Genomic DNA, 26,463 nt, shown 5'->3' with positions numbered 1-26,463 from the left:
TGTCCATCTGACAATGAGACAATGCATCTGCTATGCCATTGTCAACTCCAAGCACATGTCTGGAAGAGAAACAGATGTTAAAGCTTACACATTGTAGTACAAATGCCCTCACCAGACTCATAACACTTCATGATCTGGAGGACTGGCAGTTGGCAGTTATACTACTGCCATGATGTCACACCAGAAACACAGCCTTTTATTAGCAAACTCCATTCCCCAAATGACCACTGCAACCAAAATGGGGAAAAAATCCAGAAATGTTATATCCTGCACTACCCATTTTTTAATCCAGGTGGAGGGCCATTGCTGGGTGTGCCACCTGCCTTGGTAAAATACCCCAAAACCTGTACTTCCCAAAGCATCCAAATGGATCTTTAAATCAGCCTCAGGCATCCATTCCTCCCTCTACAATCCACTAAAATGGCTCAGCAACTGTCCCTCCACTTCCACCCCCAAATCATCCTTCATCTCTCTAGTAACTCTTATAAAATGGTGAGGTTGAGTTATGCCTCTGGTGACCTCTGCAAGCCAGGAACAGAATGCCCATCCCCAGTGTTACCACTCAGCAGGCAAAAATAAGATGCCCAACAATAGATTGCAGCTCAGCGAGTGGAACTTTCCTGGCCACTCTTCCTCCTCTAATCAAGCCCTGTAGCTCCTGAAGCTTTTTCTGAGGGAGGCACCATATACCCACCAGTGTGTCTAGCTCAATCCCCAGGTAGGTCAGTTTAAGGTTCATCCATTTTTAACTCCACTAGGACTGTCCTCAATCTTTTAGCCAGGGCCTGAAAGGTGTCTTATCAGGCTAATACACTGGTCCGAATTCGCCCTGCCTGTGAACAATAAGTCATCTAAGTAATGCACTACCTGCCATAAACCAGCTTCCCACATCACTGCCCAGTGAAGCACTGTGTTAAATTTCTCAAATGCTGAACAGGATATTGCACATCCCGTGGGCATAGCTTTGTCATAATAAAATTGTTCTTTGAAAAAGAAACACAAAAGGTTAAAGTCAGAAGGATGCACTGGCAGCAGTCAAAATGCAGACTGAATATCACACTTGGCCATCAGTGCCCCTCGGCCACAAGACCTAACCATGCACACAGCCTCATCAGAGGAGGCACAGCACATAAGAACAAAATACTGAGTCTATGCCATTGTTAACTGAGCTATCATGTGGATATGACAGGTGGTAAATTAAGCGATATTCACCCAGCACTTTCTTAGGGACCAAGCCTAGGCGAGAAGCCAGCCAGTTCTATAGAGATATGTGATTGAATGGCCCTGATGCCCTATTCTTTTTTAATTCTTCTGTACTCTTTTTCTTTACAGTATGACCCATTCCCACAAAGGACTTCAAACTTTTGTACATCACATGATTTCTTTTCCCCTAACAGAGATCCCAAACCCCACAATAAACCCAAATATGCCCCATCTGTCTTGTCAAGACACTACCAAAGGAGCACCATTAACACTTCCAGCGTAACTGGACATGGTGCTCTTGTCCAGCCCCCCCACTTTCAGCTTACCCCCCATCCCCTTCCTGTGCCTTTGCCCCCATACCCTGCTTCCACCCCCGTGGGTTTGCAGGCGGCACCTGACTTAACCATCATTCTCTTTCCCCACTGTGGTCTTCCCTGACTGCTGTGGCTGTATGGACCCGCAAGCACATTTCACAAGCATGCTTAAATTTGCAGATGCTACAAAAGCACCTGCTTTCATTAAATGCCCAGCAAATATCAGTACAAGCCTCAGGCCTCTGGCAGGCTTGGTGCAGAATGAACAGGCCACTGTCAGTGTGGAAACCAGGCCCCCGTGGTGTCATCCACTCTAACCACAGCGTACAATGTTATATTTCCCACCAGATTCCAATTTGTACTGCTGCCCTCAAGCTAAACAGTGAAACCAAGCCATGCCCCCAAACATATTATATGCCCGCCTGGTTGTATTTGAACAATGCTGGGCTTCTGTCTGGGAAACCTCTGCAATAACACTTGCATAGATCAATTTTCCCATTTTCTAGCTTCCCTTGGCCACTTGGACATCTCAATTGCCTGCTTGCTTTCCCCCAGCTTACTCTCTGTCAGTACCTCCCTGTGCAACAGTAATAATATGTCAACATAGTCACCTCTCAAAAATTTATCTTTAGTGGTACTGAGGAGAGGAACTCCCATTGGGGGTCAGCCACCCCACTCATGATTGACCATTGGGGCACCCTCAATGCCCTGTTGCCCCCAGCCACTCCTGGGGTGGCAATTTTACCCCACGAGTTCACATTCCCTATCAGTGGGTGAGATGTAGGGTGCTCATAAATCACTCCATCAAGGGCTCGTACCCCCTGGTGAGGAGGCTGCCCCACCTGACTATCACCTGTCTCCCAAACTCAAGCCCATGCTAGGTTTCCATTATTACCACTTCCGGCCCCTTCACCCATGGAAGCTCTTGGCTGCTGCAACAACTGAAAGTTAGTTTGCAACAGCTGTGTAATGCCATTAGCTTCTGTAGAAGGTGTGTGTACCCAAGACATCCCTGACACAGCTCCATCCCTGACCCCAGATCCCTGTGTAGCCTTTTGGCTAGTTCCACTACCCCATCCTTCCCTACCCCTCCCCATAGGTCCCCCAAGATGAAAAGTGGGCAAGTTCCCTGAACCCTACCGAGGTCCACCCTACAGAGACCTGATGCAGCACTGGATTGAAGGGACTCACTTTCAAACCTTGCCTCTGCAACCTCCATTTGGCACTGGTCACACTCACTCCAGCCAGCTGTGTCACTCTCCCATTGCAATCCAATTGTTCAAATGTCCTGGCTCTGGACAACCCCCTGCACTTTGTAAGCATTGTAGTGCAATGGCAACAATTCTGAAAGTAACTACCTTAATTGCTTTACCTCATTCTCTGTTGGCTCTGCCACCCCCAAACACAGCTATTTCACCACTGGGTGTGTTTGCTTCCCAGGAGCCATGCCATTTGGTAGACTGACAGACCACCCTGGGATCCACCAGCCCGAGTCCTGGGTTCAACCCCTTACCCATGTGGTGAGGATCCCACCCCCAGTCTTCCCCCTAGAGCCCCACCCCATCCCGAGCTGGGTTTGGAACTCCCACCCCCGTCTGCTCTAACACACCTGCTATGGCTGGCTGGAAGGAGGGGCATCTCCCCCTCCTCCAGTTCTCCTCAGTCTACTATGGCACTGCACCAATGGGTTTGAAACTCCCTCCCCTTCCCCTTCTGCTACTAAACAACCACCTCTGCATCTGTGGGCTGGAACTGGGGGCTCTTCCCTCACTTCTCCCTGGTCTGCTACAGCTGCCAGTTGAGTTTGAAACTCCCTCCGCCTCCTTTCTGTTACCAAATGCCTGTGGGCTATTCCAAGGGGCAAAAATATAGGAGGAAAGATTACTTTAACCATCTTTATGGTCCCCTGGGTGCAGCCAAGGACCAAATATACACATGGCTGCTCTAATTAATGCCTGGATGCTCATAGTCTCAGTGGCCATTCTGGCAGCCAGAGATTGCCAGAGCATAGGGTTGCCCAGCTGTGACCCACTTTCCTTTGACCACACCTGCTACATGGTTGGGCCTAGGAGGTGTAGAAGCTGCTACACCACCCAAGAATTCCCCCTAAACAGAAAGAATTCTTAGGAACAAGGTAGGTCCATTTGCTGAAGCTGCACAAAGCCACCAGATGGATGTGGTGGATGAGAGCAGGCACAGAGCTGAAGAAAAGAAAACCTGGGACCTTAAAATTTAGAAGAGACAGATGAGGAAGGAGTAGGAGTAGGAGAAAAGAAGGTAAAGAGCAAAGAAAACTAAATAAGGGAGAAGACTAAGAAAGAGAATGAAAAGCATAATGAAATAGGACTATAATCAATTATATTACCTTGTTAATTTTGGATACGCTTAGGCTCTTTCCTATTAGTTATAGTGGTAGGCCATTTCTCAGTACAAATACCTAATTTAAAGTTCAGTCAAGCCCAAACATTGGAAGTGAACAGCAAATTCTCTGAGAGCAAGCTATTTTTTCAACAAATAACCCTACATAGAAGGTATAGCACCAGATACAAACCGATGAGTTATGTTAATTGGAACACACAAGGAATATACATTAATGGGAAACTGGGTGGGTGGGGGAACAGATAGGATTAACATTTACTAGAGAGAAGTACCAGCATCTTAAGAGGCTCCTTTTAAGTGTAAGTTTCCTTAAACTGAATTTTCTTGTATTAAAATGTCTTTTTATACACACAAGAAAATATAGATAGCCTAGTCAGACTGCAGGAAGGCAGAGCTAATAAGTGAATGGGAAACAAAGGGAACACAGTTCTTTGCCAGGTCCCAGGAAACAAGACAATTCATCGATACTGTCACTCATCCTCTGATGCCTAAGTAAGACTTGACATAAAATATATCAAATGCAATTTTGGAAATTCCTTCCCTTTGCCTGAAAGCAATTATACTTCCAACTGCCACCAATAGCTTTGTAGGTGATTGGTGTAAACTGTACTGCCACCAAATGTTAAAACATCTAAACAGTATTTTGTCGGTACCTTCTAAGGTCCTCTTAACACAGTGTTGCACACAGTTGAGATCTAATATATTAAAAGAAAAATACACTGTTTTATGCTGTGGAGATTGCACATTGCTTTCAGGTGCTCTGCTACAGAGAAAATAGGATCTGTAAGCTCTTCAACTTTTATGAAAGACCCATTGAAGGCACTCCTCACACTGCAGGATTGAGCCCAGATTGTCTATCCTATTGTGATTAGATAGAAAAATTAAAGGTTTACTGAATGTATATTGGCAGATGTCTCATATTAGATTGCTAGCTTATTGGGGCAAGGACCCTCTCTTTGTTTTGTGTCTGTATAGTAGTTGGCACAATTGGACCCTAATCCATGACTGGGGCCCTAGAGTAATAAAACAATAAAATAAAATAAAATAATAATAATTGATAATTAATAATAAAAATAATAAGATGAGTGGACTGAGGTTAGATGAACATAGCTCAGTCTTTTAAAAGGATTGCCCTCAGAAGCATAAGAACATAAGACTGGCCCTACTGGGTCAGACCAAAGGTCCATCTAGCCCAGTATCCTGTCTTCTGACAGTGGCCAGTGCCAGGTGCCCCAGAGGGAATGAACAGAACAGGTAATCATCAAGTGATCCATTCCCTGTCGCTCCTTCCCAGCTTCTGGCAAACAGAGGCTAGGGACACCATTCCTGCCCATCCTGGCTAATAGCCATTGATGGACCTATCCTCCATGAATTTATCTAGTTCTTTTTTGAACCCTGTTATGGTCTTGGCATTCACAACATCCTCTGGCAAGGAGTTCCACAGGTTGACTGTGCATTGTGTGAAGAAATACTTCCTTTTATTTGTTTTAAACCTGCTGCCTATTAATTTCATCTTGGTGACCCTTAGTTCTTGTGTTATGAGAAGTAGTAAACAACACTTCCTTATCTACTTTCTCTACACCAGTCATGATTTTATAGACCTCAATCATATCGCCCCTTAGCCGTCTCTTTTCCAAGCTGAAAAGTCCCAGTCTTATTAATCTCTCCTCATACGGAAGCCATTCCATACCCCTAATAATTGTTGTTGCCCTTTTCTGAACCTTTTTCAATTCCAATATATCTTTTTTGAGATGGGGCGACCACATCTGCACACAGTATTCAAGATGTGGGCGTACCATGGATTTATATAGAGGCAACATGAGATTTTCTGTCCTATTATTCTGTCCCTTTCTTAATTATTCCCAGCATTCTGTTTGCTTTTTTGACTGCCACTGCACATTGAGTGGATGTTTTCAGAGAACTAACTATCCACAATGACTCCAAGATCTCTTTCTTGACTTGTAACAGCTAATTTAGACCCCCATCATTTTATATGTATAGTTGGGATTATGCTTTCCAATGTGCATTACTTTGCATTTATCAACATTAAATTTCATCTGCCATTTTGTTGCCCAGTCATCCAGTTTTGTGAGATCCTTTTGTAGCTCTTCACAGTCTGCCTGGGTCTTAACAATCTTTAGTAATTTTGTATCATCTGCAAATTTTGCCATCTCACTATTTACCCCTTTTTCCAGATCATTTATGAATATGTTGAATAGGACTGGTCCCAGAACAGGCCCCTGGGGACACCACTGTTTACCTCTCACCATTCTGAAAACTGACCATTTAGAATGTGGTGGTCAATAGCTTCTAGCACATATGCAGGAACAAGTTCAGCAACCAGCATTGTGAAAAATAAGGATACTAGCAGCACAATAGCAGTGAAAGAATCCTTTCAACTTAGTATTTTTTCTATATTTGTCCTTGTAAAGACTCATCACCAGTTCCCTTTGTTAGGATGACCAGTGGTTATACTGTGGGCATGTTGAATTTTGGAACCTTACGTGTACCATATTAGTACATAACTTGCAGTGTTTTGCAGATGGGCACTATAGAGGGACATTCTCCACTCTGTTGTCTGTAAGACTAATGTTTTCTACCAATTTTTTTGTTCAAGAACGCCTGTACACTAATAAATCAAGGCAGCCTTTGTTTGTATATAATTCTTTCCTGCTGTGCAAACGTTTAACTCATAGAGTTTTGCTTCTTAACCTTCTAATCAGCTTAGACAACTCACTGCTGTATACTTCAGAGATGAGGAAGTTTTTTCCCCAAACACTTATTATACTGCTGGGTGTATATTTCTCTTTTGAAATATGTATATATTTTCAATCTTGGGGAAGCAATCTGATTTTTCTCTATGTGGTCTGCTCAGTCATTCCTTTTATTAACTTTTACAGAAGCTGGTTTCTAGATCTAGAAATATTTTTACCCAGTTTTGTTTCAGAGGCTTGTTTTAGGGAGCTTCTCTTTTACTGTGGCTTTTTGTTAGTTAATTTTAAGTTTAATTTTGTCCTTTAATGTTATCATTCCAGAAATTTTTGGGGCTATGGAAAAAACACTTAATAATCTTTCTATGCCTCACTTACTTTCTCCATATGTAAAATGGATAATAATAATAAATAATAAAAAAAATTAATAATTAATTAATACCTACAGGTGGGGCCTAAAAATATTTGTAAGGCATTTTAAGATGCTAAGATCAAAGGAAAATCAATTTAGTTAGAAGGCTATGTGGACACTCAAATCAGTATACACCTGACTTATATTAATTTAGTTTAAGTCGAGTAGGAATTTAGTTTAAAATGACTAGGAACAGGTTTAAGCTAACCAGAATAAACCCATCTTAATCTGAAGTAAGAGTATGTACACAAAGTTTTGTGCTGGTTTAATTAAATCAGTGTAAAAACCAATTTAAGTTGCACCAATGCAACAGTTGTGTCTAGATAAGATCTTAAAAAAACATGTATTGGGAAAGGAATTTTAGGGGCCTAATTCTGTGCTGACTTACACCCCATGTAAATCAGAGTAGAATTTTCCCTAAACATCTAAAATTCATTTAAAACGTATTATTTGGGTAGCCACAATCATTACAAAACACAAGCTTTGGATAGGTTATTATTACCCACCACATACCCCACCTACTAACCCACTTGACAGGAATCTTATACAGGAAATTAAAGGGGTCAGTGACATGATTTATAGCCCAGTCCTGGCTTCTGCTCAGTTCTTCACATTTGAGGCATGCTGAATGTCTGTGAAGCTGCAGCAGTCTAATAACCGTAAAAGATCAAAATCAAAAGTGACACAGAATGGACATAGAGAAGATATGCAGCCAACAGGATGTCATAGATCTGAAGATACCAACTGTGATATGAAGAACACAGGTATAACTTTTCTACTCAAAGTCAGTGTTTTGGGGGCACTGCTATATGCACACATACAGTAAGATAATTAAAACCTCCTGCTGCTATAGTTCTGGGTTCTCCTCACATGCTGCATCATATAGATCATTGTTTTTTAAAGCTGTGAAGTCATTGTGTAAAGCAGGGGTGGCCAACCTGAGCCTGAAAATGAGACAGAATTTACCAATGAACATTGCCAAAGAGCCACAGTAATATGTCAGCAGCCCCCCCTCCGCTACCCCCCTCCAGCCCCGAGCGCCACCCGCCCACTGGCAGCCCCGCCAATCAGCGCCTCCCCCTCCTTCCCCATGCCTCCCGCCCGCCACAATCAGCTGTTTTGCAGTGCGCAGGAGGCTCTGGTGGGGAGGAGGGAGGAGCGAGGGCATGGCAGGCTCGGGAGAAGGGGCAGGGGCCTTGGGGGAAGGGGTGGAGTGGTGGCAGGACCTGAGGCAGAGCAGGGGGTTGAGCAGTGAGCACCCCACAGCACATTGGAAAGTTAGCATCTGTAGCTCCAGCCTCGGAGTCAGCACCTATACAAAGAGACACATATTAACCTCTGAAGAGCTGCATGCGGCTCCAGAGCCACAGATTGGCCACCCTGGTGTAAAGGTTAAGGAGTGAGACCGAACTTTTGCTTTTGGTAACACCTATACCAGACACTTCTAAGACAGACAAAAACAAAAAAAAAGAGTATTCCAGTTTTCCACTTATTGATGCAAGTTTCTACAGATACTAATAGCACGATCCTTCTAAAATCCTCTGCTTAGGGAACCAAATAATTTACAATACAGAATGTTTATGTTATAAGACAGATGCTTATAGTGTTCTTCAATGGAGCTGAAAGCCAGGCAGCTCCAGCTTTAGGTTAGAGATGAAAAGCTACTGTAGTAATATAAAGCCTTTCAGCAAGAGTGCATTCCTTTAAATAAAACAACCCACAACCCATTCCATTACTCAGGTGACTTTAATGTAATGTTACACTGTTCCATGCAACTAACATTTACTATCAACATGGTTTTGTAATGGAGTTTAAATCTGAGCGAGAAAAGCAAGTCAGTGTACTTTGAGCCAATTGGATGTAAGCCCAGTGCAACAGTCCTTACTCAGACAACGTTCTAGTCAGAGTTAGCAGCTTCTAAAAGACTGCAAGATCTTGGCAATATGAAAGAAACAACAAAATTGTCTGTTTGAAGGATTCCCATTTTTTCAGACTATATTAGTTCCCAATCTGCTTGCATCTGAAAATTGAAACAAAATGTCAATATTTGCTAAAAGTGAGGTGTAGTTTGCTACATTATTTTTCTTGTTTTTAATTTTTATTTGTATCTATTGGGAAGACCTTACATTGTTAAAGTCCTAATAAAAAAAAAATTTATTTAATGGTGTTTCTAAGTTTCCTAATTTTAATTTAATTTGCAATGTCAGTTCTATGTGCACTGTTGCTGTTCTTATTATTCGTATGTATCTACACAGTACCATAACTTGTCATGGTATTTGATATAGACTCTTAAAAGACAGAGCCCCTGCCTTGAGGAGCTTACAATCTAAATTAAACAAAAATAGAACAGGAAAAGATGCCAAGGAAAGTGACAGGGATAAGAGTGAAAGGGTTAAAATGAATAATAATAATGCTAATCATATTATAATTCTTATTTTAAGACGAGATGGATGTAACACAAGACGGGAGAAGTAAAGGGCCCAGGAGTGGGAGTCCACAATGGAAAGCAAAGTGAAGTGCGTTCTGAGGGATTTGAAGACAGAAAGTAGGGACGTTTGATGCACAGGAAAAGGATATTGTTCCAAGCATGGAGAGCAACATGAAAAAGGGGATAAAAGCAAAAGTGGGAGGAGGGAGCCACAAGGGAAGAAGAGTGGGCAGAGCGCAGGAGGTGAGGGAGGTGAGGAGTGACAGGAGATTAGAGATGAGATGTCAGCAGGGGCAGAGCCATGTGGAGCCTTGAAAGTAAATAGAGGGGATCTGAACTTTATGCAAAAAGAGACCAGGAGCCAGAGAAGGGACTCAAGAGATGTGTGTGTGAGAGAGAGAGTAGCAGGAGAGGAAAGGTATTTTAGCTGTTGAATGTTGGAGAGACTGAATTCAGTTGAAGCTAGACAAATTCAGACTGGAAATAAGGTGTACATTCCTAATGGAGAAAGTAATTAACCATTGGAACAATTTACCAAGGGTCTTGGTGGATTCTCCATCACTGACAATTTTTGAACCAAGAATGGATGTTTTTCTAAAAGACATGGTCTAGAAGTTATTTTGGGGCAGTTCAATGGCCTGTGTTATATGAGAAGTCAGACTTGATGATCAGAATGGTCCCTTCTGGCCTTGTAATCTACAAATCTAAGAAGGAAGAGGGAAGAGTCAGAGATGCTGAAGAGGAGGAGTTTACAGTTGTCCGTGTATGTCTTAGTGGGCAAAAATGGTGTGTTTATCTATTGTGTTAGCGCAACTGAGTTAGCTTAAAGTGATTGAAAAGTCCTGTTAAGCTGTAGACTTACATATTAGCTGGCCTTGTTCTTACTACCCCAAAAGCAACTGATTGTCTAGAACAGCTATTCAGCTGTGCATTAAAACAGTATCTGTCTAGTCCCAAAACCACAGTGGCTTATTTCCCTACTGGAAAGACAGTACTATCCCTTTCAGGTCCGTCAGAGTATCTGTAGAAAACTGATCAATAAAGAAGTTAATTATATTTCTCAAATATGTGTGTTTTGGGAGGGTCCTGTATCATTTTATCACTTCAATTTATAGGTCCGTTTTGCTACCTACTGGATGATTTCTTGGTTCTCTTCTCCTGAAAAGGACTGAGAGAAATTATTATTCTAGTCTTATTTTCATATTGCCATAGACTGGACAATGAAGAAGTGTATTAGGAACATAATACTGGTGTAGCCTGGGTAGATGGCAAATGTTTAGAAGACCTAAACTTTGCTGATGATATTGCACTACTGAGCAACATCCCTGATAAGTTACAGACAAAGACAGACAGCCTGGCAAAATAAAAAAGCAAGCCAAGCAGGGCTCAAAATTAGTTATACTAAAACAAACATCCTTGAAACCCAGATGTCAAGCTGTAACATCACATTAGAAGACAAATATATCAAGACAGTAGAACAGTTCACCTACCTGGACATCACCATATTGGCCAATGGCCATCTCAAGAAGAAAGTGACATCAAGGATAGGAAAGCCACACCATTTACTAAACTCAATAGCATATGGAAATCAAAGCTATATAGCTCCAGAACAAAACTCAGAATTTTCAATTCAAACATATTCTCAGTGCTAACATGCTAAATATCCTGCGAGAGCTGGATATTTATGTTAGATAGAAAACTAGACCCCTTGGAAAATAAATGCCTAGTAAATATTCTGGGAATTGATTGGAAAGACCTCATTACTAATGAAGGGATATGAGAAATCCCCAACCAGTAGCTCATTTTCACCAGAATCAGAAGGAAGCACTTATTTGGGGCATGTACTCCGGATGCCAACACACAAACTCCCACCTGAAGCTGTCAAGTGGAAATCAACTGGTGTGAGGAAACAAGAGCACCCAAGAGAAACCTTAAGAACTGTTAGCGGGGAGGGTAGAACAGTTGATCTGAACACCACAGAGCAGATGGAAGCAGCAGCAGATGACAGAGAGGAATGGAAGAGACTAGTATCTGCCCCATGTGCCAATATTGGCATGACAAGGATTTAATAGTAAATAATTTTCATACTGAGGGACTGTTTGGTTTTTATAATGCAGGCAGAATGCATAAGGACTTGCAGACAATACCTTTTCATATATTTTTCTGAAATCCTAAAACATTTCATTATCTTTGTGCAGGGAAAGATATATCTTTTTTCTATATCCTACAAACACACATGATGGGGTGATTCTCCTTTAAAATGAGCACTGAACACTTCATTGTCAACTATGTTTTAGCAGCAGAGCGCTTATAGAATTTGTTTAAAGTTCACAAAAAATGCTAATACTTTGGCCTGATTCTGATCTGGTGACATAGGTATAAATTGGGATAGCTCCACTGAAGCTAGTGGAACTACATCAAGGTAAAAAGGTATAAAAGAGATCTGAAACAGGCCTTTTCTTTCTAAAATCCATGGATTAACTTCACTTTAATTAGATAAAGTGATTACTGTATACGCATTGGGTATTCATACATTGAGTTTCCTATATGCAAATTATTTGGTTGTATGAACAGGCATAGCAGTTTAGCATTAGATAAGCATTATCTATGGGCAGATAAAGTATTATATTAAAAAAAAAGCTTACTATTCAACTAAGCTGTCATAAAGAATGGGTCAAATAATGTACCATGTGAAACATGAAGCATACAAGCAATAGTAACTATCTGACCTTGCACAAAATATAATAAGAAATTTGTCCAGAGTGTTATTTTTAGACATGCCACTGGGAGCACATTCATCATGAGTGAGGGATAGTCAAGAAAAATTGTGTCCAGGAGGACAAAGATTTCTAGCTAGCCAGACCAGAAGCCTAATTATGACAAAGCCTATGTTATTCTGTGTATTTGCCTCTAAGGTAAATTAAACTGAATGTTAGGTGAACTGAGACATCGCTGAGTCCTTGCTGTAGTAAAGACATAATACTGGCAATAATAAATAAATAATAATAGTAATCATCATCATCATCATCATAAATTATTAATATATGCCACTTTTCATCTTCAGCCTGCTTTTACAAATATCATCTAACTGATTAATTAATATTCTGCAAGGCAGGTAAATAAGTATTATTATTCCTATTTTATAGTGAGGAAAATAGAGAGTAAGTTACTTTTACCCCAGGATAGTCACGGTTGAGGCTGGAATTAGAACTGAAGCATTCTTGGATTCTATCTATTATTATTGGCTGTTTTTATTACAGCATCTCCAAGAATCCCCAATCAGGATCAGAGTGCCATTGTGCTGCATGTTGTACAAACAAGCAATTTTAAAAAGGCAATCTCTGCTCTATGTAGATTGCAGACTAAACAAAAATAGGATGTTACATGTGGGTGTAGCACTCAGTGGAGGGAACTGGAGAAAGAAAGACAAGGAAAACAGGAACACATGATGACATAGACGAATTGCCTACAGTTGGGGGGAATGGCTCCTCCCGCTCCGGGTCTGTGGGCGGCCAATCTGCCCCAGCAGGGCGACGGGAGACGTGGGCTCGGGCCTGTGATCAGGGCCAAACAACAAACATAGTTACGGATCCCCAGCCCCTGGTCGAGGCGGGGCAGCCAAGAGTCTCTGGCACAGGCAGCAAACAGTCAGTTAGCCCAGGCCCTTGGGCAGGGCAGGGCAGTAGAGAGTCTAAGGGGCTCAGGCCTGCACTCAGGCAGAGCAGCAAACAGTCGGGCCTCCTAGCTCTAGCAGAGGGCTGACAAGCACAGGCTTCTTGCCTAAGAGAGGGGGAGACTGCCACCCACGGCTTGGGATAGCAGGGGGGACACAGGCCCACCCACTCCACTGCAACCCAGCCCAGGGCCCTAGCAGTGGCAGAGCGGTCTGCCACTGGGTCAGCAAGGATCCTGACCGCAACACGCTGACTCACTCACTGCCAGCACTGCAGCCAGTCAGGGGTCGGCTACCCCCTGGGCCACTTCCCAACTCCCCCTCAGGGCGTACCTGGCTCTGTAGAGGGTTGTCCTGGTCGTCGGGGAAGAAGGCCTCTTTCAAGGCTTGCAGCTCCTCTGTGTTTGGGTCTGTAAATGGCCCTGGTGGTCCAGGCCAGTCCTCAGCTCCTCGGGATCTGCAGCAGCCTCCCAGCTCAGGAGTTCACAGGAGGCATCTGTCTCCTCCGGCAGCTGCCTCCCAACTGAGTTCTCCGGCCCGCCTTTTGTACTTCCGGTCCTGCCCACCGACTTCCGGTGGGAGGATTGAGCATGGCATGGCTCCATCCACCAAGGTTTAATATGGGGCTTCTCCCTCTCCGGGTCTGTGGGTGGCCAAACCGCCCCACTACACCTACATAGATCGCAAATTTTACTATTTTTTTTTTTACAAATTAAGATGAATGATTTTTTAAACACCAGGCTAGCCATTATCTTTAGGCAGTTTACTGTAGATGTGACAGTAGAGGGTAGGTTCTGAGAGGAGATTTGAAGGACAGGGTAGTGGCTTTACAAATTGACCAAAGAAAGTCACACCACGTTATAGGAAGTAGCACTGAAGAAGACGTGATGGCAGTTAGCAGTGTGCCAGACAAACCCATGATGGAATGTCTCACTTACAAATTTATGACCTAATTATTTTCAATAATACCAAGCGGTAATATTGAGTATTTCAAATACCAGTTTCATTTGCAAAATGGCAATGCTGGATTTCATACTCAGAGAAAAAATATAGTGGAAACATCAAGCTACCTCTTGAGCTTGAATTGAGTGGGCTGTATTAGATGATAGGAGAATACTAATTTGGATTGATTTTGGAAGATTTCATATTTTGGACATAGATCCTAAGAGATATGAGGAAATATCTGAGCCATTAGTGATTATCTTCAAAAAGTCATGGAAGAAGGAGAGATTCCAGAGGACTGGAAAATGGCAAATATAGTGACAATCTATAAAAAGCGGAATAAGAACAACCTGGGGAATTGAAGACCGGTCAGTTTAACTTCAGTATCTGGAATGATAATGGAGAAAATAATTAAGCAATCAATTTGCAAACACTTAGAAGATAATATGGTGATACGTAACAGTCAGCATAGATTTGTCAAGAACAAATCATGTCAAACCAACCTAATAGCTTTTATTGACAGGGTAACAAGCCTTGTGGATAGGGTGAAGCAGTATATGTGGTATATTTTGATTTAGGAAGGCTTTTGATACTGTTTCACATGACCGTCTCATAAACAAACTAGGGAAATGCAGTGGGTGCATAACAGGTTGGAAAAGTGTTCTCAAAGAGTAGCTATCAGGCGTTCACAGTCAAGTGGGCTCCCAAAGGGATCAGTTCTGAATCCAGTTCTGTTCAAAATCTTCATCAATGAATTGGATAATGGCATAGAGGGTACACTTATAAAGTTTGCAGGTGATACCAAGCTGGGAGGGGTTGCAAGTGCTTTGGAGGATACGATTAAAATTCAAAATGATCTGGACAAATTATAGAAGTGGTCTGAAGTAAATAGGAGGAAATTCAATAAGGACAAATGCAAAGTACTCCACTTAAGAAGGAACAATCAGTTGCACACAAACAAAATGGGAAATGACTGGCTTGGAAGGAGTACTGCGGAAAGGGATCTGGGGGTTATAGTGGATCACAACCTAAATATAAGTCAACAGTGTAACACTATTCCAAAAAAGCAAACATCATTCTGGGATGTATTAGCAGGAGTGTTGTAAGCAAGACACGAGATGTAATTCTTCTGCTCTACTCCATGCTGATTAGGCCTCAATTAGAGTATTGTGTTCAGTTCTGGGTGCCACATTTCAAGAAAGATGTGGACAAATTGGAAAAAGTCCAGAGAAGAGCAAGAAAAATGATTAAAGGTCTAGAAAACATGGTCTATGAGAGAAGATTGAAAAAACTGGGTTTGTTTAGTCTGGAGAAGAGAAGACTGAGAGGGGACATGATAATAGTTTTCAAGTACATTAAAGGTTGTTACAAGGAGGAGGAAGAAAAATTGTTCTCCTTAACCTCTGAGGATAGGACAAGAAACAATGGGCTTAAATTTCAGTGAGGGCAGTTTAGGCTGGACATTAGGAAAAATTTCCTGTCAGGGTGGGTAAGCACTGGAATAAATTGCCTAGGGAGGTTGTGGAATCTCCATCACTGGAGATTTTTAGGAGCAGGTTACACAAACATCTGTAAAGGATGGTCTAGATCAGTGGTGGCCAAACTGCGGCTGGCAAACCACATGCAGCTCTCTTACAGTTAAAGTGCACCTCACTAAGCCCCCTACGCCCTGCCCCCCATTCTCTGCCTACCAGACTGGGGGGAGAGCTCAGGGCTTCTGCCCTCCGGTGGGGTGGGGTGGTGGGGCTAGAAGCTTCTGGTGCCTGATGAGAATGGGGAGGCACAATTTAAAGTTTCAGCCCCCCAACAACTTGAGTCATCCCCCCAGGCACATGCACCTCTGACCCTGAGCAGACCCTCCCTGCATCTCCCAGGTGTTAGCTCCTCCTGGAAAGGCAGCAGCAAACTTCTCGGAGCTGCAGGGAGGGGCTGCTGCTTTAGCTCCATGGGGAGAGGCAGCAGCAAAAGCAGCGGTTCTCCCTGCAGCTTCCAGCTGTTTGCAGGTGCCTCTCCCTACTGCCCTAGCTCCCAGCTTGCTGGCTGAAGCAGCTGCTGTGCAGGGATGGGGTCTCAGCAGCACCATGTGACCAAGCAAGGCCAGCAAACCCTGGCAAAAATCTGGGAGGGGCACATGACCCCCCAAGCATCACTTCTGGCTTCTGCCCAGTGGGGAGGGAGGTCTCAGAACTTCAGCCCTGCAGGACATGCCTGCTGGGGCACAGAACTTCAGCAAAAGCAGGGCTTCAGCCCTGAGCCCTGGCAAGCACCTCCCCTGGGGCTGAAGCCCTGAGCCCCCTCTATCTGCAGGGCTGAAGCCCCGAGCCTGGCAGATGCACCCCAGCTCTCGAACTTTTGAAGATCGTCATATGCAGCTCAGATGGTCAGTAAGTTTGGCCACCCCAGTTCTAGATAATACTTGAGTGCAGGGGACTAGACTAGAAGACCTCTCGAGGTCCCTTCCAGTCCTACGATTCTATGATTATTTATTTTTACACAGTCCCAGACTGCTGGACAGGCATGATTTTAAATAAATTAAAATAAATAAATGTACTAGTTAATGAAACAAAATTATTACAATCACTACCTCTTATTTTTCCAATCTATAATTCTAGAATTGTTTCCCTATTTTATTAAGGAGTGTAGTATACACACATGTTAGAAGTTCCTCACCTCTTAGTCACACTATTTGTAGATCTCAAGCACTTGACAAGGGTGGATAGGAAATGTGATATTCCCTTATACAGATGGAATAACTCAGGCTCAAAGGGGTTATGTGACTTTTCCAAAGTTACATGGTAAATACATGTCAAATACAGAGGGCAAAACCTTACCGCCTACCCCAAGGAGATGGCAAATAAATCACTCAGATTTTCAGCATCAAAGCTTTCCTCTTTTTCAAATGGGATAACAATCATAATTAGCACTTCCATAGCACTTTTTCACCTAGAGTTCTTAAAGTGCTTGACGGAGGTCAGTAAACAAATATAAATAGCTCAATTTGGCTGAATGTGAGCTTGACTGTAATATCATTTACTCCAATTTTATACCAGAGCCATTCCACTACTTAACAAATTCTTATATGGAAAATTGACCCTATTTTATGCAACAAACTGAACAGTTCTTAAATTTTGCAAGTAGAAAAAATAATGTGTTTTAGAACAGTTTTCCTGCAAGTCCCATATACAATCTATCATAATTTGATTAGGCAATGTGTAGAAAAGTCATGTTCTCCCTCATTTTCCTCCATAAACAATCTCAGTATTCACATTTTTACAGCTCTGTTAAATGTTTATTTTCTTAATATGTTTTAAAATTTTAATGCTGTCTGTAAATCTAGTTTAATTGTATTTCAGATGGCAACAACCTTTCAAGTGGCTCTTCTTCAGGTAAATCTATCTGTTGTTATCCTGTTACTTCTTGTGTTCTGTGTATATTATTTCAAGGTCTTGCCGAGTTTTACATTACCCAGCCAGAGAGTAAGTTAAAGTTCAGCTCTTGCCACAGCTCTCTGAATACTCTTTTCAGCAAAACTGTAGCTATAACACTTGAACTATTAAATCTGAGATCAGCCTGTATGAAGATAAAACCAAGATGTAGTGAAGGTTGTCAGCTTATTCTGACTATAAGTCCTGAATACACAGAGCATAGAAGTCTATATATCTAGAGGTGAAATAAACCATATGATGGAAATCTTTCCAGCTGTATGAATTAGTGTTTGGAACATGACTTCATAAAGAGACCCTCCTCCTAGGGTTTTCACTTCCTGGTCTTGCAGACAGAACAAATGCTATCTACTCCATAAAGTCCAGTGATCTAGTTAATGGTAAAGGCTGGCAACTTCTTGCAAGTTTCCAATGATAAATAGGATAGATTCCTTCTCAGATTTCAAGACTACTGTACTTTGCGGTAGAAGACATTAAAAGATAGTGCTGGCCGAATAATTCATTGCATATAATATTAATTATGATTGACATTTTTTCATTAAATAATTATTTACAAATAATTGTGTTCATTTTTGAACTTAATATGTGGCTAAGAAAGATTACAATAAGAAACAATATTTTCTGTTTGAGGGGAACAAAAACACATTCTCTTCCAGCTAGCACTTTAAATGACATGAGATGGATGGAGCTAAAGTTGACACCTAATATAACTGGAGTCTCCTATAAATACAGCTTACCTTCCTTTTCACTGATTTTGAACCAGAAATGACAAAACAAAACAAAACAAAACAAAAACCTAAGATGCCTAGTAAATTTTAATATAGCAACAGGGAACAATATAATAAAATCTGGATAGACAGATAGGTAGAGAGATAAAATAAACATGTATGTTTATAAACACATAAACATATAAGCGCTTATTAATGTCATACACATAAAAATGCCATCTGTAGTTTGTCAATGTGTTGAGACAGCCAGAGAGATAAAATAATATTCCCACATGCAAGGAGGAATAAACAAGGCAGTTATTGTCCCAGAAACATGGGAGCTGCAGAAGAATTTAAAGTGGAATAAAAGTTCAACTTAAAATTTCCCAGAAAATGGGAAGTAAAGTACCCAAAATGCCAGGTCCATGCTACTGAGTTACAATGGATGAAGAAATACTCAGAGGAGGTAGCTGAGAACTAGTAGAAGTTAGGGGGTCCTTTATCTTGCTCCAGCTTCCAATCTGGCACCTGGAGATGCTTTCCTCTTCCTGTAAGGAAGGAGAGAAAAACAAAGCAAGCAGAGGAGATAATTAGGGGACCAAGAACATGACTCACATGTGTACATGCCCCTATGTTTGAGTGTGTGGAGAAATACGAGGTGGGAAAAATATGATCATAACTATCATGCCTTATTTTCTGGTCTGATAATCCCAGGGAAGTCAGAGGCATGCAGTGCATTTAAACACCTGCTATTACTTTGGCCATGGAGTCAGTGTTTAGGGATTTTATTCCTGAAAAGAAATTGGCTCCTCTTGATTCTGAGTCTGATGAGATCCACATAACAAAACCCCTGTACACTTTGTTGTATGAGTGGTTAACTGTTTTCTTCCAGCCTGAAAGCTGGCATTCAACAATAGCCTGCCTCTGCATTTCCAATAACCTGCGTTTTGGAATGATTCCCTACATGCAATCATCAGTCCATCACTGAAGAGGAGTCCCTCTGCTGCTCTCACAAACAGATCACTTGGCTCAGCTTCAGGGAAAGTCTGAGAAGACCTGCGTTATTGAGTAAATTCATGGTCTGGATAGTCAGTCAGGGATGTTTGTCAGGGAACTGTCTAGCCTGACTATTACTTTCATCAGCACTTCCTGAAGAACTGGAAAGCAGGACAAATTTTGAAGTGTTGTGATTGTAAGAGCTGGTGAACAGACCCATCTGTGGACAATGCAGTAACTATCACATCATGTGTCTAGAAATCCTGTTTACTTATAAGGGGGCAGTTATTATGATTAGATAGAAGCCAGGCAAGCTGTTTTCTTTGCTCTGACATAACATCCAAACTTATACAGCCAGATCAGTCATTCACTCTGATCTACTTAGCACAAGTTTGGTCACAGATGATGCCACACTATTGTTACCTGACAACACCTGGACATAGGCACCCCATGGGCATCTGCAGTATAGTTTTAGGGCTCTCCAGACTGGGAGAAGCTCTCACATTTGACTCTTTATTGTGCAAAGGAGGCATTTTGGCTCCTTTGAGTATCTGTCAAGTATTTCTGGAGTGGGTAATCTATGAAAGAGTGAAGGCTTAGGAGGAAGAAACATCACCTGAAGATCAGGCAAGTAGCCTGATAGAAGTTCACACTTCTTTCCCAGATAGGCACTTTTATTAAAGCCTCAGAAATCATCTTTACAGGTCCATGTATTAGAGAGTGACTGGAAGGAGCATAGCTGCCAGAGTCACCATGTAACCTGGCTAAATACCTGTGATGGGAGCTGATACTGCCTCCCAGCACATATTTGTTATGGATGCCCTTTTGCAGAAGGGAATGTTAGGGTAAGAGACTAGGAATCCACTATGTACTGAGAAATACTAAACAGAGAGAGTGAGTTAAGGTAGAGCTTTCTGCATCTACCAGAAATCCCAGTGCCTTCAGCAAGTGTACTGAAATTGAGATATTCAGCCTTAGGCACATCTCTGACTCTGCTGCAATGAAGATGTTGTGTAAGCAAATACACATTTCTGCCCCTGGAGAATTTAGGAGATGTATAACTGGTGCCATCACCATAGTAAAGACCCCTGGGGCAGTACTCAGGCCAAATGCCATTACCTTCCATTGATACAGAACTGTAACATAGGACAGGCTTAGGAATTTCTTGTAACTTAGGTGCATGAGGTTACCATGGAAACCCTTGTTCAGATAATTTTTTGCTGGAATGTCTGCTTTACAAACAGTAACTTACATCTTTGAGACTATCTATGAGAAGCATCTGGAAAGTCATAAGATGATGTAGGAGCATTAATTTTACAACCTGGCACTAACTCCATCACTTAGTGACATGAAAACAGCTTTTCCAGCCACCCCTACATGTTTCTATTCAGCACCACTCCTAAGGTCTGATTAGGGTGACCAGATAGCAAGTGTGAAAAATCGGGACAGGGGGTGGGGCGGCGGGGTAATAGGCCTCTATATAAGAAAAAGCTCCAAATATTGGGACTGTCCCTATAAAATCGGGACATCTGGTCACTCTAGGCCTGTTACTGTTGGCTTTCTATAGTTTCCTATCACTGGCCCAGGAAGGTTATATCTCTCTAAGCCTATTTAACCCTTCGCACAGAATCACAGCTGAAATACACCTTTAACCTATGTCAGGTCAGATAGCTGAAGGTTCAGCTTTCCCGGATCCGAACACAGGGTTGAACCACACTCTGTCTGCTATAACTCTGCTTCGTAGGCACATTTGAAAATTCCAATGTGGAGACAATCTAAGTTCGGGTTCTCCACGAGCTGTTGGTGCATTTTTCATGATGCTTCAACACAAGCTTATGGATGATCGAAGGCTTCCCTACATGTTGGCCTGGAGTCCATCTTTTCCTCTAATGAAGAAGAGGTTCCTCACCAATAATTATCCAGCCCATTCCAAGCACTCTGTGGACAATTAAGGACTGGCGTCAGGAAGCTTGGAAGCATGAGAAGTTTCCACCATCGTGCATTGGAGAGCTGCATGCAGAACTCTGAGGCTGAAGCCAGGAGCAGCCTTCGATGAAATTACCCAAGCACTAATGGGAGATCACCCAGAAAGGAAGGGTATGCAGGAGCAGAGGAAATTGTACTGTGATAGAAAGCCTTACTAGGAGAGGAGGGGACAGGCTGCATTACCTACTGTGATTCAGTTTGCGTGTTCCCACTGCAGTCCTGTTGTAGGAGACCCTGGGGAATGGGGTCTGGAGGAAAAAGGTCACTATGAGGTCTTTTATGTTCACACCAGCGCTTTTGTCGGTGAAAGTTTTGATGGTCGGGGTGTGTGTTTTTTTCACTATGTACTGAGAAATACTAAACCGAGAGAGTGAGTTAAGGTAGACAAAAGTGCCAGTGTAGACGTAGCTCAAGTAAAAGTACCTCAGTCAGCATACGTATCTAAAACAGGGGCTTCCTGATTTACAAAAGCTGATCCCCTGTAGTCTTTATGTAGAGAAAACTCCCATTGACACTTTTGTCTATATTGGGACTTTTGGCCTGGGCCATGAATGTTTGCATCAAGCTATGTTATATTATTGAACTAAGTGAGAATGTGCTGTGCAACTCAGACAAATTGTGGATGGTCTTTCTGCTAGCTTCAGCTACAGTATTGCAAAAGGGATCTGACTTTTTTTTTTTATAATGAACACTCAGCACATTATAAGGCTCATTGTCCATACTTTGAACATGAGCCACAATCCTCCCATTTTAAAGGATATTCTAGTTAAAAAGCAGAAAATGGGGACTTTGTTAGAGAATTTATTTCAGTTTAAAAAAGAATAACAAAGAGATATTCATATGGGTTTTCTATTTCATGCCTGAAAGTCTTAGCAATGAGCAAAATTCTCACTGTGTATTCTTTCCAGCTGAACTACAGTTAGACAGCTAAATCGGTAATGCAGTCTAACATGGTCATATTAACCTAGTGAAGCAGAAAAGACCATCTGCATCACCATGAATATGACTAAAAGAGAGCACGCCAGCAAAAAGCTTTTAACAATATCTAATGCAAGGAAATCTTATGAATGGTATTTTAAAGGAGTACAATGTAATTGATGAAAAAAGTATTATAGTAATTGTTTGACGTTCAATGTAATAAGCCTGCAAAAATGATTTATAAACTGCTTTGTAATTCAATTTCATGTGCATTAAAAAAACATATAAAATGATTTTATGTACTTCACTAATATTTAACTGTGGGCAATTTACTCAAGTATTCATAATTTGTTAGGGAAAATATATAAGAAAGCTTTCAAAACAGCTCCCAAGATGTACTGTTATTGAATCCTGATTGCACAGATTGAAAATTGGCATCTCCAGCAGCTGTCCACATCACGTTTTTCTCTTGATTTATGTAATGGAGATTTTTGTGTGTACAGTACACTGGATATGAATGGAGGTTTCCCATGGAGCATAGTAGGTAAATCTCACATACATTTATTTTGTATTAAAAATCAGAAGTTAAATACCGACTGTATAATACTTTAGTTTTCAAAATTAAATAGGCTAAGCTGTGCTATCATTTGCTGTGCATTAGCTATTGTGCATATGCTTCCCTGAAAGACATACTATATCAAAACATTTCAGTATTCTGTCTTTTGATGAGTCAAAGCATGAGCAGATTAATCTCAGTGCTATAGATTAATAAAAATTAACTATCAACAAACACTGCTAATCAGAACAGACTGAAAACAACCAAAAACCAATCCCTAACCCAAATGGAGTTTTTACCCCCAAAAGGGAGAAGTATCAGAGATTCCTTGACATCCACTAGGAACTTCACTATTGCTATTGATTTAATTGAGGAGGTGCTCAAATTCTACGGTGACGGGTGGCAATATAAAATCCTAAGAGAGAAATATAGATAAATATTAATCACAGTGCTTATTCAATGAAATGTGACATTTTTCATCACTTTAATTATTTGATGATGGTTTTTACATTATTCAACTAGCTTTTATGGTAATTTCTGTTACTGTATTCTCTGTATGTCAAAGGCATTAGAGCTACCATTTGTTAGTTGGGTTACATTATACTTGAAGGATTTGCTGTTGTTTGTTTGGGTTTTTTTTGCAATTCCCATCCCCACTCCTTGCCCACATTTTCTTTAATTATTCCATTTTGTGTACTTCCACTGCTACTTGTATTTCTTATTGTGGTGCATCATCATCCATTCATCATCACACAGCCCACCTTGAGATGCAATATGTTATGCTTAGTTATGTACATCCGTGCAAATGAACTGAAGGTATTTATGTTGAATGGGTGTAACTGAGGGTAAAATTTGGCTCTTTTCCTTTCTATTTGTAAATGTCTAGAGAAAAAATACACAATTTAAATGTACAAACATGAAATATGTTTGTGATGGACTGGGATCATGGTAAAATTGAAACTCAACTTTAGTTTTCCTGTTTGGAAAATTAGGATGTGTAAGTTTCTAATTTAAGTTATAGAGTAAATAAATGGATTTCAGTGAAATAGCAAAGGTACATTTTTAAGTATATGAAATTTATCTGACAATAAAAAACATAAATATGTATTTAAGGACATGGTTGCCTAGTAATGTGACAATTACATGTTATATCATGACTTTCATGAATTCATAGATTTTTAAAGCCAAAAGGAACCATTAGGTAAATTTAGTCTGACCCCTTGTAAAACAAAGGCTATCATATACCACCCTTGTACTGAGCCCAAAAGCTTGTGTTCAACTGAGGCATAAACCTGTCTAAAGATAACTAAAGCAATATTACTTGTATATAATATTTCTTAGTTGTGCATTCTGTTGCTAAACAGCACACACTATTAGATTTGTGTTAACTGATTACTTATGACTGGTGCTTCTATACACTATTCTGGCATTGTGAAAGAAAGATTTTATCACAAGTAACTAATTTTAGTAATTAATCTTTCTTATTTAATTTATATCTAGGCAAACTTTTTGGATTCAAGTTACCTGGACTGAGACTCTTAACATACAGAAAGCAGTCCTTACCACAGGAAGACCCTGATGCAGTTGTAGTAGATTCATCTAAGCACAGTGATGACTCAGTGGCTATGAAGCGCTTTAAATCCCCCACAAAAGAAAGCTGTAGCCCTTCTGAAGTGGATGACACAAAAGCACTGATACAGCCCAGCAAATGTTCTCCTTTGGTTAATATATCAGGACCTCTTGACCATTCTTCACCTAAACGGCAATGGGACCAACTTTACCCAGACACGCTGCAGACAAGTAAACCACTAACTCATTCCAGATCAAAGGAAAGCATTTGTAGTATAAGGAGAGCATCTTCAGTACATGATATAGAAGGATTTAACGTCCATCCTAAAAACGTTTTTAGGGATCGTCATGCAAGTGAAGGTAGGGTTGAAAATTAATAAATATTCTGTGATATATCTGAAGAGGGATTGTTGCATTGTTTTTAATTATCACTATTTCTTAAAACATAAGAGATTTTACAAATGTGATTAAAAATGATACTAAGAAAACAGTAAGGGTTCAGTCTTCTCACTCGTATGTATGTTGAGTTAGTACCTTTCTCATGGGGTGGTAGCTTATATCTTAGTTCTTAATGGAAGTATGGCAAAATCAGAGTCAGTGGTTGCAAAACTGCTGTAAACATTTACAAGCCAGGAAATGACTAAGTTAAAATTGCATGTGTAACCTTAATTCTGCCCCTTTTGGTCACATGCATTACAATATAGCCTTTAATTATATGAAGTGCTATTTCTCAGATAATGCAGTATTATATCATGCAATTTTTCTTACAACCCTTGATACATGTATAGTATTCTCATTGTCATAATAGTCCAGTGTTGGTGGCGGTGGTTTACTGACACTGGTACAAGTCAGCAATAACTCCATTGAAATCTATGGAGTTACACCAGTGTAAACCTGGAGTAAATGAGAAATGAATCAGGACCTTTAACTTTTTATACTATACACGTTCTCTTTCAACCAGAAGAATTTTCCATGGGCTTTTCCTACTGTTCTCCTGAGCTAGTCACTCCTAATCACTCAAAGAGTTTCTGGGGAATGGGCTCTATGGTTTTCAGTTCCAGGAGAGAGAAAGCTTGGGAGATCTGGAGCCAGAAGATCTTGGAGAAACAGAAGTTTGGGGGCCCTGGGAGCTAGGGAAAATAGAAAATGTGTTTGCATTGAAAACACTAAGACCCATGCATAAAGTTTTCAATGTCACTGACATTCTTATACATTGGTGTATGTAGTTTTCAATTCCAACTACTAACTTATCTGGAAACTTTTATACACTCAGCCCAAGAAGTTGTGAATATCCTGGACAATGTTGTGTGCAGGTGCATAAAACTTATCATGAAAATGCATTTTCAATTTTAAAGACTTCCAACTAGTCTCCTTCTCCTTAACCCCACACCTCTGCAACCTCAAGCTTCTCTGGCTCTTTTTCTTCCTCTTCTGTGAATTCTAGCAGTTCTGCAGGAAGGAAACTCTGCTTCTGTGAACCTCCTGAGAAATCAAACCTCTGAACCATGCACTGGGGTTAACAATAAGATTAACAAAATGTTGACATTATTCCTTCTAATTACTCCTCCTGCATTAAAGTCAAACAGCACTTGCCATGAATCCACAGCTATTTATATATAAATAGAACATAAGGCCCAGATCCACAAAGGTACCCTCAAGCCCTTTCACCCCCCTCCAGGGAAGAGCTGAGAAAGAAAAACAAAGGAAATCAGCTGTTGCCACCAGCTAATTAAACAACATATGCACAAACCTCTTAGGACACCAAAAATCCAATCCTGTTCTTAAAAAAGGTAAATTTTATTAAAAACAAAAAGAAAGAAAATACACCTGGAATTTAGGATTTTGCTAGATTTAAAAAACCCACTTACAAAAATAAAACATCAAGAATAACCTTCTTGAGGTCCAGCTTAAAGGTTACAAGCAAAATGAAAGCATTTGGGGTTAGCACAGAGGTGTCCACAAGCCAATAAGAAATAAAAGAAATAACCCTAATCGCATCTTCCTAGACCTTCCCTGACTTACTTACATATCTGGGGTTTCAGATAAGCAATCTCTAGGTATAATCTGATGGTTTTTCATACCTGGCTTAACGCTTCCTATATCATAGTTCAGCCCGGTTCCTGCTCTGCATCTCCTCTCTCCGGAGAACAATAACAAAACAGACAAAGGGAAAGTTTTTTCTCAATTTTAAAAAGTTCTAGCCCTCCGATTGGCTCTTTTGGTCAG

General features: G+C 41.0%; 1 protein-coding gene across 1 annotated transcript in view; it reads left to right on the top strand.

The window, feature by feature from the left end:
* Positions 1-26,463, top strand: part of KCNH7 (potassium voltage-gated channel subfamily H member 7) — a 338,032-nt gene that overhangs the window by 200,509 nt on the left and 111,060 nt on the right. The window contains exon 4 of the mRNA XM_065413350.1: positions 24,169-24,597. Coding sequence (XP_065269422.1) covers positions 24,169-24,597 — 429 coding nt within the window. The remainder of the gene's footprint in view (positions 1-24,168; positions 24,598-26,463) is intronic.

This window comes from Emys orbicularis, chromosome 11, assembly GCF_028017835.1.
Source record: "Emys orbicularis isolate rEmyOrb1 chromosome 11, rEmyOrb1.hap1, whole genome shotgun sequence".
In the NCBI taxonomy this organism is placed as follows: Eukaryota; Metazoa; Chordata; order Testudines; family Emydidae; genus Emys; species Emys orbicularis.
The sequence above is the reverse complement of the archived record's forward strand: the minus strand, read 5'-3'. Positions and strand labels throughout refer to the sequence as shown.